The sequence below is a fragment of the Nelusetta ayraudi genome, unplaced genomic scaffold (genome assembly GCF_046127955.1).
Source record: "Nelusetta ayraudi isolate G7.1 ecotype Tasmania unplaced genomic scaffold, CSIRO-AGI_Nayr_v1 ptg000182l, whole genome shotgun sequence".
In the NCBI taxonomy this organism is placed as follows: Eukaryota; Metazoa; Chordata; class Actinopteri; order Tetraodontiformes; family Monacanthidae; genus Nelusetta; species Nelusetta ayraudi.
Genome location: NW_027466231.1, coordinates 5,064 through 20,000, shown reverse-complemented (window position 1 = coordinate 20,000; position 14,937 = coordinate 5,064). Strand labels below are relative to the sequence as shown.

General features: G+C 48.8%; 1 protein-coding gene across 1 annotated transcript in view; it reads left to right on the top strand.

The window, feature by feature from the left end:
- The window catches only part of LOC142881150 (uncharacterized), a 29,077-nt gene extending 14,931 nt beyond the window's left edge, over nt 1-14,146 (top strand). The window contains exons 3-5 of the mRNA XM_076015237.1: nt 5,296-5,795; nt 12,739-12,839; nt 14,056-14,146. Coding sequence (XP_075871352.1) covers nt 5,296-5,795; nt 12,739-12,839; nt 14,056-14,146 — 692 coding nt within the window. The remainder of the gene's footprint in view (nt 1-5,295; nt 5,796-12,738; nt 12,840-14,055) is intronic.
- The last annotated feature ends 791 nt before the right edge of the window (nt 14,147-14,937 follow it).

The window sequence follows — 14,937 nt, the reverse complement described above, 5'->3', positions numbered from 1 at the left end:
GTGGCAACACGCAACCAGCAGCAGCCAGCAGCAGCCAGCAGCTCATTGGGCGACCCGGTGACGTGCAGAGCCAGAGGTTGAGACACGCCGCGATGTCCTCCTCTTCTGAGAAACGTTTGTGCTGAAGCTGCAACGTCTTACATCACCCGTCAAAACACATAATGACAGCGAGGAGGGCGGCGCTCTTATTACTGTAATCACACACGCAGGAATCCACTCAAGCTGTAGTTTGACACGGGGTAGTTAGGGGGAAATTCCACCGTTTCAACGATGACTTCACAGTCCACTCAGTGAAGGCAGAACGGACAGATTGGACCTGGCTGCGTCCTGGTCTCTCAGGCTGACCAGGCCTGTAGCTAACACACGTGCTCCATCTGACCTCTGGGACTGTTTGTTTCTCCCAGTGGGACATTGGGACAGGTTTTCAGGATAGAGTTTACCGTTCCACTCACTGTTGCGTAACAGTAACAGTAGTCCCCCCCCCCCCCCCCGAAGTGGAGTTAAAGGTCAGAGGCGTCAGACTTGACGACACCTGAACATGAAAATGAGAAGGCGGCACCGTGTTTGAAGACACGAGGCGTGACGCGAGGGACAGACGGGGAAACATGATGCTACAGATACAAAGAATTCCAATGGGCTGGTTCTTCTAGATAGGTCTGAAGGCCACCGAGACCTCTTGAGACCCGAATCACGCGTCTTTCTAAGAACCGAAGCAGCAAAACACGGCGACGCTTTCGAAACCAACCTGATCCGCTCAGCCTCCAACGGGCCTTCACTCCAGTGGAACCCTCTGTTCCACTGGAGTGAAGGCCCGTTAACAACGTAGGAGGATGTTCTAGTCCTCCAACAATGGGACGGTGCCTCGTAAACCCAAGTCAGCTGTGTTATGTAACTCGTGTGGCTGATGCAAGAAGGCAGCATGAGTCTGATCTTGGATTGTTGGCCTGCCACAGAGAGTGGTATCGTAACCCAGGTTGGTCCTGGTCTACAGAACACTTCTGAAGGCATTTTGACTGGGTCTGGTCTCAGTCTCGGACTGGGAGGACAGGGGATTATTGATCAAGGGACTCGGTGGAGACTCAGCCAACAACACTGTAATGACACGATAATAACACAAACTAAAGCTGAATGTTCTACAAAGTGATTTAGAGATACTTTGCTGAAATGTTCCCTTGATGTAGAAGCAATCTTCTCCAGTTTGGTGTTGTGATTTTTCTTTGATATCTTCAGTCTTGATCTCGATGCTCTCCAGTCCTGACAGGGTCTCGGTCTCAGCTGGTGCCGCCTTGACTACAACACTAGTCACACATTCAGACTCGGATACACTGACAGTGATAATATGCAGTGTTTTTTAACACCATCGCAGCGACGGTGTTAAAATTCAAAGTGGCAAAAGAAAAAGTGGAAACAAAGTAACAATCTAGAACAGAGCCGCTTTGAATTATTCTCCTCGCTTTTAAAAAGCCTCGCACGGCCTCTTAAAAAAAACATCTGTCACTTTAATTAGTCCTCGTAAATATGGAAGTCATATATCGCCAACACATCGTCAGCCAACAGGAAGTGGTGTTTCAGTCACTGACTGACAGACTTGAGCGACGGGGTGTCGTAAACACGGATCCCGGCGAGGCAGTGAGTACTTTTGTCCTCCACAGCTGCTCACAGCTTCGACTTTTCTGCTCCCCTAAAGACTTGTGATCGCTCGGCTCCGCTCAGGTTTGCTGTGAGCTTCGGTTCTGAGCCTGACCCGCCAACTGCAGCAGAATGTTGCGTCCTACTTTGCAGGCAGTCGCCGAAGTATGTTGTTCTTTTGACTTGGCTCTTTTCAGAAGCTCTCAGCTGTGTCTTTCTGTGAAAAGTCTCGATCAACTGGATGTCACTCGATGTCACTGGATGTCTCTGGATGTCCGGTAGTAGAAATGCTGGAAGTTTCCCACCCTGATTTGAATTTGGATCTCGTCAATGTCAAATGTTGATGCTGTTCATGAGTGAACCAGCTGTGATAGCGATCACCAGTGCGGTTCAGGACTGTCTGCCGCCCCCCCTCGTGTTTTGTCAGTTCGGTCGTGAGGATCGTGATTTCTGTTGCCGTAGTTTTTCACAAACTCTGCCGCTAACACTGAAAGAGTTGATGCTTTCGTGTCGTGTTGTGTTGTGTTGTGTTGTGTTGGCCCGGTCGTCTGCTGTCAGGTTGTGTAGTCATCCTTTTCTCACGTCTTCCTGTTTTCAAGTGAGACTGCAGCAACTGTTGGCACGGTGGAGCCAGTCACAGACTTGAAGTTGAAGTCGCCCTGCCTCTTTTTTAAGAGCATTTTGTCTTTCACTGAACCGCTGCAAAACATGTACAAAACACACACACACACACACACACACACACACACACACACACACACACACACACACACACACACACACACCAGCAGGCACAGCCACACAAACAGGCCTTATTTAGCCATGGCATTTGCACACACTTTACTTTTCAGTTCAGTTGGGTGGTGAGTCAGTCAGGATTCACGGCTCAGTGCGTGACAGAACGCCGCCTGTGTTGCTGCAGTTTTTTTTTAGTTTTTTTATTTCCGTGCATCCTGTGCGTCTGATGAGACGACGACTGCAGCAACACGGACTGCAGTCAAGAGAGGAGGTTGAACCAGACCTGCCTTCCAAGAGAGGAGGTTGAACCAGACCTGCCTTCCAAAGACTGCGTGGAGCTCCGTCTGGCTCAATGCAGAGGATGCTCCCTCTAAAGCAGTGATGGAATATTGGAAACATTGTGAAGCCATTGCTTCCAACGTTGAGGACTCAAAGAATACCAATAGATTTCTTTAAGCATTGGTTACCATTGGGGTCTCACTCATTGGAACCAAACTGAATGGAAAGTGAATTGGAGTGAAGATGTCTGGGACATAATATGGGAGGAATAGAGATGAATTCATCTCTGCATTTACACTCACCGGCCACAGTGTCGTGGCCACGTTATTGGGCAAAAAGCTGCATGTTGTGCAATGGCTCGTCGCGCAACACGATTGGCTAATTGCTCAACCGCGTGGCGGCGGACGCAGTGGATTTTGGAACGTCGACGTGCGGTGAAAGTGACTCGCTGACGTTCAGACCGTGCGGTCAGACTGGTGAAGAAACGCCACTGAAGTGAGCGTGAAGGTGCTGATCCGAGTGCTGCCTGCGGAACTCTGACCGTGCACCAAGAGAACCCTCAGGCCGAGCGAGCACGCGCAGTCGTTGAGCGTGAGAAGTGTGAAGTGATGGAACGGCAGCAGATTGCATGCAGCGATGTGTGGATTTCTCCCCGCCAAACCTGAACCTCCCTCTTCAAGCAGGACCTGGTGCCGTTTGTTAAATCACCACTCAGCTGTGCTCCACCTTCACACATACCGCACGTATGAGGAGTTGTTAGCGCTTTACAACACTCCCGCTGGCAGCTGTTAGGTTTCCTGTAGGAACCTGAAGCATCGGCTCTTAATGTGCATGTAGGAAAATGTTCCCGATTCACGCTCGACTCGGAAATTCCTGCTGCCAGGACGTCTGGAATTCTAACAAATGAACCTGGAATACCTCTGCGGTGCGCTGCGCTGCGCTGCAGTGCCTCTCACTCGGCACAGGTGTGATGTCGCCTGAGTGAGAGGTGGAAATTATTTTTCATAATGGGGTTCCTGTGAAGAGGAAGGATGTGAAAGAATGTGAACGTATTGTTTGCCTGCTCGCCAGTGTGTTTTAATGGAAGAGTGAACCGGTTGGCTGCTCGTGCTGGGAGAGCCCACGCTGTTGCTGAGGATTAATTCCGTGCTCAAATGAAGTTTTAACGATTGATTTTTAAGATTTTTTTTTTATATATACTGTATGTACAAAAGCATAACCGTCATATCATCATTTTGTTCATTGTGGCAGCTGGTCTGGTCTCGGCCTGGGACTGGACCGACTCACTGGGGGTTTCGATCCAGACTGGTGGAGACTCTGTAATAACACGATAATAACAGAAAGGAATCCGGCGGCTGCTGGTTGACGCTCTGTTGGTGACACCCTGCCCCCTTATTACCAGTTCATTGACTTTTTTAACTTGATGAAGCAAAGTTGTTTTTTTTGAAAATGGTTCAAAATAGTTGGCAAAGCAGCAGAACGTTGAAGAAACTGTCGTGTAGATGTGGCTGATACTCCATGATCCAGTTGATTGTTTTTAAAGGTTCTCTTCAGCAGTCTCACGAGGTTTTTAAATCAAATCAAAATGAAGTTGCTTCCCTTGTTCCTTGCTGAAAAGAACCCACAATCTTCTAAATTTGCACTTGCACGCACAACTGCACACACACACACACACACACACACACACACACACACACACACGACAAACTTCCTGTTTACTGTCAGGAAGAGCTCTGCGCAGCCACACTGATTAAGAGAAGCCGCTCCACCAAAGCAAATGTGTGATTCTGAAGTGAGTCGGGCCTGGCAGTCGTCACAGAGTGGTGACTTCCTGTTGGAGTCCAGACGCAGCAGCGCTGGGGCTGCTGGGGCTGCTGGAGGGCAGAGTGATGAGGTGGCAGGTCGTTCCACGCTGCTGTAATGAGGCTGCAGACACACGTGCACATACTCACCCTCTTGTTCGCAGTCTTGTCTGCTGGCAGCGCTGCAGTCTGTACTCTCACCTGGAGGCGTTTAGGTCAAGGCCTACATCTCATCATTTAGGTTTCCATTCCAAAGACCTCTCGACCCGAAAACACACTTGCATTTATGTATCATAGAAAAAAGTCATCAGGAACATTCAGGTGTTTCCTATTTGTGTGACTGCCTTGTGATTCCAGAGAACTTGCAAAAGTTCCCCAAAACCAACGGATAACACAAACTCTTTATTTCTGTTAGTATACAGAGTTCAGGCAGACCTCTCCAGACTTCATGTATAATCAATCATTTTTAATCAATAATGAATGTCTGTGAAGGTTCAGTTGGAGCCACTGCAAGGATATATACATAATTCATTGATAATAATTGATTATTTTATAGATGTGATCATCTATATCATCCTCTCCTCCTCCTCCTGTCCCCCTCCTCTCCCCCTCTCCTCCTCTCCTCCTCCTCTCCTCCTCCTCCCCCTCTTCTCCTCCTCTCCTCCTCCTCTCCCCCTCTCCTCCTCCTCCTCCTCCTCTCCCCCTCTCTTCCTCTCCTCCTCTCCTCCTCTCCCCCTCTTCTCCTCCTCTCCTCCTCTCTTCCTCTCCTCCTCCTCCTCCTCCTCTCCCCCTCTCCCCCTCTTCTCCTCCTCCTCTGCTCCTCTCCTCCTCTCCTCCCCTGCTGCAGCTGCCAAGCGTCCCTCCTCCGTCTCGTCTCTGAGCGGGATCGTGGGCAGGATGATGTCGTCCGCCGATCGAGGCCCCTCGTCCTCGTCCTGCACCTCCGTCAACACCGTCTGCTCCGACGGCACGGAGCGCCCGGCCTCACTCTCCCTCTCCTCCTCGGCCTCCTCCGTCTCTCTGCAGGACACCTCCCGCTCGTCCTCCTCCTCCTCCTCCTCTTCCTCGCTGCCGTACGGCGCCGTGCCCACGTACGGAGCCTCGCCGGCCTCGTCCTCGTCCTCGTCCACGCCCAAGAGGAACGGATCGGACATCAGCCTGGACCTCATGCCGCTCGTCGGAGGAAGAGGAGGAGGAGGAGGAGCGTGCGGGGTCAGAGGTCACCTCCAGGATGGTGGGCAGCCAGTGGTGGCTCCGCCCAGGCAGCTGTCCAGGCTGGAGCGGGTGATGCTGGAGATCGTGGAGACAGAGCAGGCGTACGTCAGAGATCTCAAGTCCATCGTGGAGGTGAGAACATGTGAATGATGAATCCATCCATCCATTCATCCATCCATCCATCCATCCATCCATCCATCCACCAATCCATCCATCCATTCATCCATCCATCCATCCATCCATCCATCCATCTTCAATACCTGCTTCTACCTGAGTTCAGGGTCCTGGGGGTCTGCTGGAGCCTGAAGTGAAGGCAGGGTGACACTCTGGACCAGTGGACACTTTATTAGGAGCACATAGGAGCACATAAGGCCAATTTAGAGACACAGGGAGAACCTGGAGAAGCCAGCAGACACAGGGAGAACCTGGAGAACCCAGTATACACAGGGAGAACATGCAAACTACCACAGAAATGGTCCTGTTAGGTCCTCAGTACAGGGTTGAGTGCTCACCATAGCAAAAGATCCAAACACATTTGGCTCTGGCTTGAGTCAGACTGGACAGGGAGGTTCCTGTGCAGCTGTATTTGTGTTTGTAGCAGTGACAAGGAAACGGTTCATATCTCACACTGAACAAACTCTCCATGCAAGTTTTTAAGATGTCAATCAGTTGTGCATTTTCCTTCTGCTTGTCTTGTCCGAAGAAGACAAGGAAGAAGGTTGTTTAGAGGCACATGAGGAGCTATATTAGCTCTCTCTCTCTGTGTGTGTGTGTGTGTGTGTGTGTGTGTGTGTGTGTGTGTGTGTGTGTGTGTGTGTGTGTGTGTGTGTTGGGGGGTGGTGGCTTGAAGCATGGATTTACTATCCAGGTGTGGATGCCTTCAGGCCACTTTACCTGCAGCTGGCATGGACTCACATAAACACACACTTGCACACACTGAAAGTAGTGGAGTTCATCCAACTGTGGAGTCGGAGCAACAGATTCCACACATTGAAAATGTCTTCAAAGATTACAAATACAAAAATACCACAGTATCACAAATTGCAAGTTGTGTCATCAACCATAAGGAGCGGACACACAGTTGTATAAGACAACATGACAACCTTGGCAAGTGGGTCCGTGTGTTCTGGGACTGCCTGTTGACCCACAACATGCTGGTAGCAGAAGAAATGTGACCATTAAGAATTAATCAGACTTCCAACATCATGATTTTCTAAGATGTGACAACACTGTTGCCTTGTGATGATGTCGGATCATTGCGATACCGGAACGCCATGCTGAGCCCAGACAGGAAGACTATCTCCACCTGGCAGACTGCTTGAAGCCCCGCCCCCTGCTCCAGGGTCTTTACATTGCTTTAATCCTCCACTTGTGTTGGATTTCCTCCATGAAACCATGAACCCTGAAGCCTGAATTGCACTTTGTAATCCAAAGGCATCCCCGGGGGTTCCCCCAGCCACACGGGACGTATAGAATTCCCTCACTGGGTTCTGGTTCTTCCACAAATTGGCCTGGCTTGGAAGAGCTTGTCAGGAGGACGTCCAGGAAAGCATCTTAATCTGAAGGCAGAAACAAATCAGCCGCTTCCCCTCCCCTCCCCTCCCCCACCCGCCTCCTTCAACATGAAAGAGCGAGTGGCTCCTCCAAACTTCCTGCAGATGTCCGAGCTTGTCATCCTGTCTGCCGGGCTAAGCCCAGCGATCCCAGCGAGCCCAGCGGGCCCAGCGAGCCCAGCGAGCGCTCGGCGTGCCAGAATCTTTGGAATGTTTCAGATATCAATGAGATATGTTTCACTTGTCCTTCTGGGAAACAGCCTAAAGACTTTGTTGGTCTTAACAAAACTGGGATTGGACCGGACCAACATTTAGACTGCCGTGTTCAGTATGCACCAGTCGACCAATCAACAACAAATCCAAGCCCATTCACAGCTGCAGCTGGTAGTGTGTCAGGGTTGGGGCCACTCTTTGACTGGAGGAGCCGCAGTGGTTGTAAAGTGACCGAGGGGGCGGAGCAGCAGCAGATGATGGATGGAGTGTTTTGGTGATGCCTGGTCTGTGTTGGTTGACAGCTTTTCCTTAGCATGAAGTCACAACCAAAATCTATTCCACAAAATAATCTACGTTCTATCATCTTTAGTATTGGAATTGAAATTATTGAACTGAATTGAGTGTCCTTCAAAATAAACGCCCAACATTTTCTCTATTAATATACTGTATGTATTTTAAAATTGCTTTTTCCCTTCGTGGGAAGTGCCTTCAAGCCGCGACCCAATCGCAACAGCTCTGTGGCCCACTTTTGGGTCGAGACCCACCAGTTGGGAGAGGCTTCTCTAAGCCCTTCAGAGCCAAACAGCTGTTGCTACTCCCGAGTGGTGCAACAGTGTTGCTCGCTAAGTTGCTTTGCTCACATCCTGCATGGTGACCAATGGAAAATACCTGCCGGACAACATCACGGTGTTAATGTCTTAGGCTCGTCGTGGTCACGCGCTATAAAATCCTGCGCCTTTAGGACCATGTTATAACTGGACGTTGTCCAAAAGACACAACTTGTACGTGTTGTAAAAAGGAGTATTTAAAGCAAGTAGTTTCAGTTCTTGAGCAAATGGGACTGAATTTAGCCAACGGTTGACGGGAAGAAGTCGTGAGCCGTTCATCCACAGCCAAGTCCCTCAGAGTTTCAAGTCTTTTCAATCAATTCCCAGTGGAATTTCCCAGGATTTCAGACTGCGATGAGCGCTGATAGTTCCTGATTTACCTGTCAGTGGTCCAGGTGCAGAAGAGGTCAGCTGACCCCCAGCCGCTCTGCTGTCTGTCTGTGTCTGTCTGTGTGTGTGTGTGTCTGTCTGTGTGTGTCCATGTGTCCGACTGCAGTGTGAAACATGCTTTTGAAGTCAGAGAGAGAATTTACTGCTGCTTTCATCCTCTGCCACTCACTCCAACACACACACACACTCCAACACACACACACACACCAACCACCACCACCACCTGCCCTCCCTACCACACACACACACACACACACACACTGTGTGTAATTGTCATCAGGTGTATCAGTTGTCCTGCTGCTTCATTTCTCTGCGACCTTCAGCGCAGAGGTCGAACCTCCAGCAGCGTCTCTCACCAGAGCATCTTCCTCCCCACCCGGGCCAATCCCTCCTGATCCCTCCTTTGTCTTCACTCAGGTTCAGAGGTCAGGGGTCACATGTCAAGTCCCGCTGTCAACAAAGTTATTTGTGGACAGATTTATTTTTCTTTTTAGCCTCGAAGTTCAATTCAGTGGAATCGCTCAAATCAGCGGCATGAGGTGATTGTAGTCCAGAGTAGAGCAGTTCAACAAGGCGTGTGTGTGTGTGTGTGTGTGTGTGTGTGTGTGTGTGTGTGTGTGTGTGTGTGTGTGTGTGTGTGTGTGTGTGTGTGTGTGTGTGTGTGTGTGTGTGTGTGTTTCCCTGTAATGTAATCCTTATATTCTCGCTGCTCTCTGTAGTTGAGGTTCTGCTGAAGTCTGGCTTTAATTGAGGTTACATGATGTCACGACGTTCACCAAGAAACTGAACTGAATACCATAATGGGCTTGTGTGTGTGTGTGTGTGTGTGTGTGTGTGTGTGTGTGTGTGTGTGTGTGTGTGTGTGTGTGTGTGTGTGTGTGTGTGTGTGTGTGTGTGATTAATCAACTGAAAAGAGTTTGTCGAAGGCCTCGTCATCATCGCCAATGTTCTCCAGTGAAGTTTTATTAATGCCAAACTTCACACTCGCCCAATCACAGCGCAACACTTTCAACAGCAAACTCCTCCGTCGCTCTGCTTTACTTCAGCAGCAGCGCTCAGACAGAAAGTTCACTCCCAACTGGACGCAAGCGGAATCTTTTCATGTCAATCCGAGGCTGCGTTGTCGAGGGAGAACTTTGCTGCAGAGAACATGAGATGCCTGGATCGTGAAGTTGACCTGTGGCCAAGTGGGACAGGAAACTGGAGGGGGGGAGAGAGGAAGGGAGGGGGGAGGGTGATAGAGAAACAGAGAGGGAAAAGACGAGGGGAGAGGGAGAAGAGACGAGAAGAACAGCCTCCTCCTCCTCCTGCTCCTCTCCTCCTCTGTTCCTCCGTAACTTCTCTTTTTCTCACATGAACTTCTGCCAAGTCTCTCCAGAGCTGCACCAACTGCTTCTCCAACTGCTTCTCCAACTGCTTCTCCAACTGCTTTTCCAACTGCTTCTCCAACTGCTTCTCCAACTCCAACTGCTTCTCCAACTCTTCTCCAACTGCTTCTCCAACTCTTCTCCAACTGCTTCTCCAACTGCTTCTCCAACTCTTCTCCAACTCTTCTCCAACTGCTTCTCCAACTCTTCTCCAACTCTTCTCCAACTGCTTCTCCAACTCTTCTCCAACTGCTTCTCCAACTCTTCTCCAACTCTTCTCCAACTCTTCTCCAACTCCAACTCTTCTCCAACTCTTCTCCAACTCTTCTCCAACTGCTTCTCCAACTGCTTCTCCAACTCTTCTCCAACTCTTCTCCAACTCTTCTCCAACTGCTTCTCCAACTCTTCTCCAACTGCTTCTCCAACTGCTTCTCCAACTGCTTCTCCAACTCCAACTCTTCTCCATAAAGCCACTTTCCTTATTCCTCCTTCCCATGTCTTCTGAACAATAGCTGTGTTTCCATGACCCCACACAAAACCTAACTATGGCAATACAACCTGGTGATGGGAACAGCTGAGCTTTGATCAGAATGACGGCTGATGATCTTCACACCATTCAGTGGAAACACCTGCAATCACAACAGAATTTTAGAAATATGGCTTTTATTTTGTGAAAAACTGTCATGGCAACGCAGCTGTTGTCACTCACTTCTCTTCCTGCCCCCCCCTCCTTTTGTTTGTGTGTGTGTGTGTGTGTGTGTGTGTGTGTGTGTGTGTGTGTGTGTGTGTGTGTGTGTGTGTGTGTGTGTGTGTGTGTGTGTGTGTGTGTGTGTGTGATTGCTTCCTTTTGCCTTTAGAAGGCAATGAATTCGACCAAGGCCTCTCATTATATGCATCATTATGCTCTCGCTTTCTCTCTCTTTCTTGAACACACACACACACACACACTCACACACACACACACACACACACACACACACACTCACACACACACACACACAGTGAGTAGATTTGAAAGCCACAGTCACTGGCAGTAAAACCTGAGATGTTGTCCCATCAACTTCCACCACAAGAATGCTGGACCAATCAGACGACTGCATTTTAGGTTTTGGGTGAAAGTATTATTAGCCTCATTGTGGTTATGTTGTTGACCAGTGTGAAGAGTTTCACCTACAACTATTTATTTTTTCTTTCTTTTTTTAATTCTTCTCTTTGCACTCAAATGTCCCCAATGTGGGATGATTAAAGACACTCCTCTTCTTCTTCTTCTTCTTCTTCTTCTTCTTCTTCTCCTCCTCATGTTCTCCTCCTCCTGGGTCGTCCACCTGGTTTCCCCCCTAAAGTCGACGGTTGTTTAGTTTGCTTTGGTTTCCGTCTGTCGGTAAGAATTTGATGACGAGTTGCTATCAAAGCTGTTGTTTGACGTAATGAAATTCTTTTGGGTTTCTTTTTTTGCCAATGACCTAATCGCTCTCTTCCTCTCTCTCTCTCTCTTTCTCTCTCTCCCTGGTCTCTCTATCTCTGTCTCTTGGCCCCTGGACTCCCCGGCAGTTTAATCTAATTACTGGCTACTACAGGAAATGACCTCATGGCAGAATGAGATGATGGATCTCAGTCTGTTTGGTTTTTCGTTATGACCGACTATACAAACACATACACACACAAACAGTCTCAGGGTTTGTTAGTCTGCTTGTGGTCATGTGACAAATCTGGTGACTTTTTAATGGCATCTGACAGGAAGTTGTGAACACACAAACTGTGTCGTTATTTTTGGGGCTTATTTTTTGTAATGATGGCATTGTTTTGTTTTTTTTTTATGTGAAGCGATTGACATCAGAAAGTCTTTGAAGACAAGTGAACTTGTATCAAACAGAAAGGACTGGCTAGGACGGTGCTTCTGGAGTGTGGATGAACACGGAGACCTGAGCCTCCGGCCTCCTCTGCAAGCAGCTTGTGGTTGGTCTGCTGGCTGCCAGGATGAGCTGCTGGTCCTGTGTCGCTGCACAAAGCAGCCTCAGATTGTCAGCCTTCAACACCGAGCCTCAATCGTGTCGCTCTCTTCCTGTTTTTGTCACACGTTCGTTCAGCTTCCTGTGTGACTGCCGAGACTCGGGGGAACGCTCAAATGTTTCCTGTTCTCTGGTTTGTTCGTTGTCTGAGTTGTTGTTGTTTTTTTCAGTTGATGGTCTGATTGGCAGATAGATGCTGCACTGCAGGTGTGAAATGCACCGTTATTACTGTTTGAACACTTTGATGATGTAGCTGTGCAAATGTCCCCAGTGTGGGGTCCGTAAAGGCCTGTTTATTATTATTCTCATGCTGACACCACTTTTCATTCATTCATTCATTCATTCACTCATTCACTCATTCATTCATTCATTCATTAATTTCTTCACCAGCGATATTGTTTCTACATCCCTGCCAAGAGTCTATGTCACAGGTTGACCTGCTTTGCACTCTAACGTCCTCACCACCAGACTGAGGGCCTCCCAGCCACTAGGGGGAGGACCTTCAGACGAACGTGGGCCGGTTGTTTCGACGCCTGCCTCGAATTTGCGCGTTCCTGCCGGTGGTTGTAGGTCTGTGTGTGAGCCGCATGCAAAGGCAGATGTGTCTCCGTCTGTCCAGATGACAATGAGAAGCAGCGGACTAAATCCCAGTTTTGAAGCTGCGTATGCGTCTGCCAGGACCTGGCAAACTCTAAAAACCCTTATGTCATCTTTCATTTCGTGTCTGTTGTAAGAAAAAAAGCCAAACAAAACAAAACCCAAGGAAAAGTGCTGAGACCGTCTGAAGGAGTTTGAGCGACAAGCGGTTGCAGCCGAAGCGATGTTTCCATTCAGGGTCTTTTCATCGGGAAATGTCCTCATTCATTCAATCATATTCATGCATTTCACGTTTCAGCCTGGAGGCCTTCATTGGGTTCTTTGTGTCTGTCTTGCAGGATTATCTGGGCTGTATAATTGACAGCAGCACTCTGCCACTGAAACCAGAGCAGGTCAGCACTTTGTTCTGCAACATAGAGGACATCTACGAGTTCAACAGGTAACGCACGTGTACACACACACATACACACACGCGCACACACGCACCTACACACACACACACACACACACACACGCACAACCTCCCCAAATGAACCTAGAGTTTGATGGAACATTGTTGGTGTGACTTTGCCCTCAGACACACTGTGACTCCACCTGATGGAAAAATTGAAAATATTATTATTAATGAATTAGGCGACATGGTGGCGCAGTGGTTAGCGCTGCTGCCTCACAGCAAGAAGGTCGTGGGTTCGATTCCGGGGGGCCTGGACCTGGGACCTTTCTGTGTGGAGTTTGCATGTTCTCCCTGTGTCTGCGTGGGTTCTCTCCGGGTTCTCCGGCTTCCTCCCACACTCCAAAAACATGCATGTGAGGTCAATTGAAGACTCTAAATTGTCCGTAGGTGTGCATGTGAGTGTGAATGGTTGTTTGTCTCTATGTGGCCCTGTGATGACCTGGCCACTGGTCCAGGGTGTCACCCTGCCTTCACCCTAAGACAGCTGGGAGAGGCTCCAGCAGAGCCCCAGGACCCTGACCAACTTTCCTTAAAACTTCCTGAGGGAAGGCAGGCGCCTGACCTCAACACATCTTCCCTCAGTCACTGGTTCTGATCTATTGTCAGAGTGGCAGGTGTTGTTAGAAGCCATTTTCAGTTGAAGTTATGGTCACGACATCAGGAGTAAAAAAAAACAACAAACACATGTGGGACGAAACCTCAGTGGTGGCTTTTCACATTTGGCTTTAGAACTGCTTGTGTTGCTCATTGTGATGCTGTGTTGTGTGTTTTACTCCATGCGTCCACTCCTCCACACTTCCTCAGGCAGGACTTTCCTTCTCACTCGGCCGCACTCGCTCGCTCCGGGGTGTTTCTCCAGGGATCGTGCGGACCCTCGGCCTTTATTGTGCGGCTGTTTCTGTTTTGTGATCAACGTTGGTTGGTGCCACTGAAACAGGAAGCGGGTCGGACTTGTTGAGGCAAAGTGCATTATGCTGCGCTTTCAGTGTAAAGGATGAAGCTCTTGTGGAGAAACTCAGGAAGGCGGTGGACGGCAGTGGTTGCCAGGCGGATTCCCACTGGGATTCATCCACTCTGGGAAGGTATGAACGAGGCAGCAGCTGCTGAGCTTATAGCACTGAAGCTATCATTCTGCAGCTTCTGTGGAGCCGGGAGCGAGAGGTTCTCCTCCGCTCTGATAAAGGCTTCCGTGTCGCGACAGTTTGTCCAGAACAAGCAAACACAAAGCCTGGCTTGGTGCTGCATGGGGGATTATTGTTGTCATCTCGCGGATGTCAGGTTTAAGCTGCTGAAGGATGAACTGAGGTCGGTGTGTTCAGCTCCAGCGCTGCCTGGGAGGGAAACCCTTGACTGGTGAAGCCGCTTGGATTGATTCTCAAAGAGTTGATTTCAACTCTTTGAGTCTCGCACAGCCGTCTTGCCAAGCTCGTATTCGAAGCGTTCTTTTGACTTTTCTTCTTCTTCTGCTCCTGCTGTCTGGAAGTGGACGACGAGAGGAGCTGCTGGGAAGAGTTTCCTCAGAACTGGATGGCACGTCCCAGTGAAGAGAGCAAGAAAGACTTTGGCTTCTCCCACAGTGGAAAAGATGTTTCTGCTTGACTTCCAACTGGCTCTGGAAACACTGGAGCAGAGCTTCTCAGCTTGGCACTGACGCTCCTGTGATATCTGCCTTCACACCAACCACACTGCTAGACTGCTGAGCTGGCAGAAGGAAAAACAATTCTCTTGGGATCAATATAGTTTCTATCTATCTATCATCTATCATCTATCCATCTATCATCTATCTATCATCTATCTATCTATCATCTATCAATCTATCTATCTATCATCTATCAATCTATCTATCTATCATCTATCTAGCATCTATCATCTATCTATCATCTAACTTTCTATCTGTCTATCATCTATCTATCTATCATCTATCTTTCTATCTTTCTATCTATCTATCATCTATCTATCTATCTATCTATCTATCTATCTATCTATCATCTATCATCTATCTATCTATATATCTATCTGTCTGTCTATCTATCTATCTTTCTTTCTATCTGTACTCACAGTCTTTGAAATGTTGGCTTTGAAA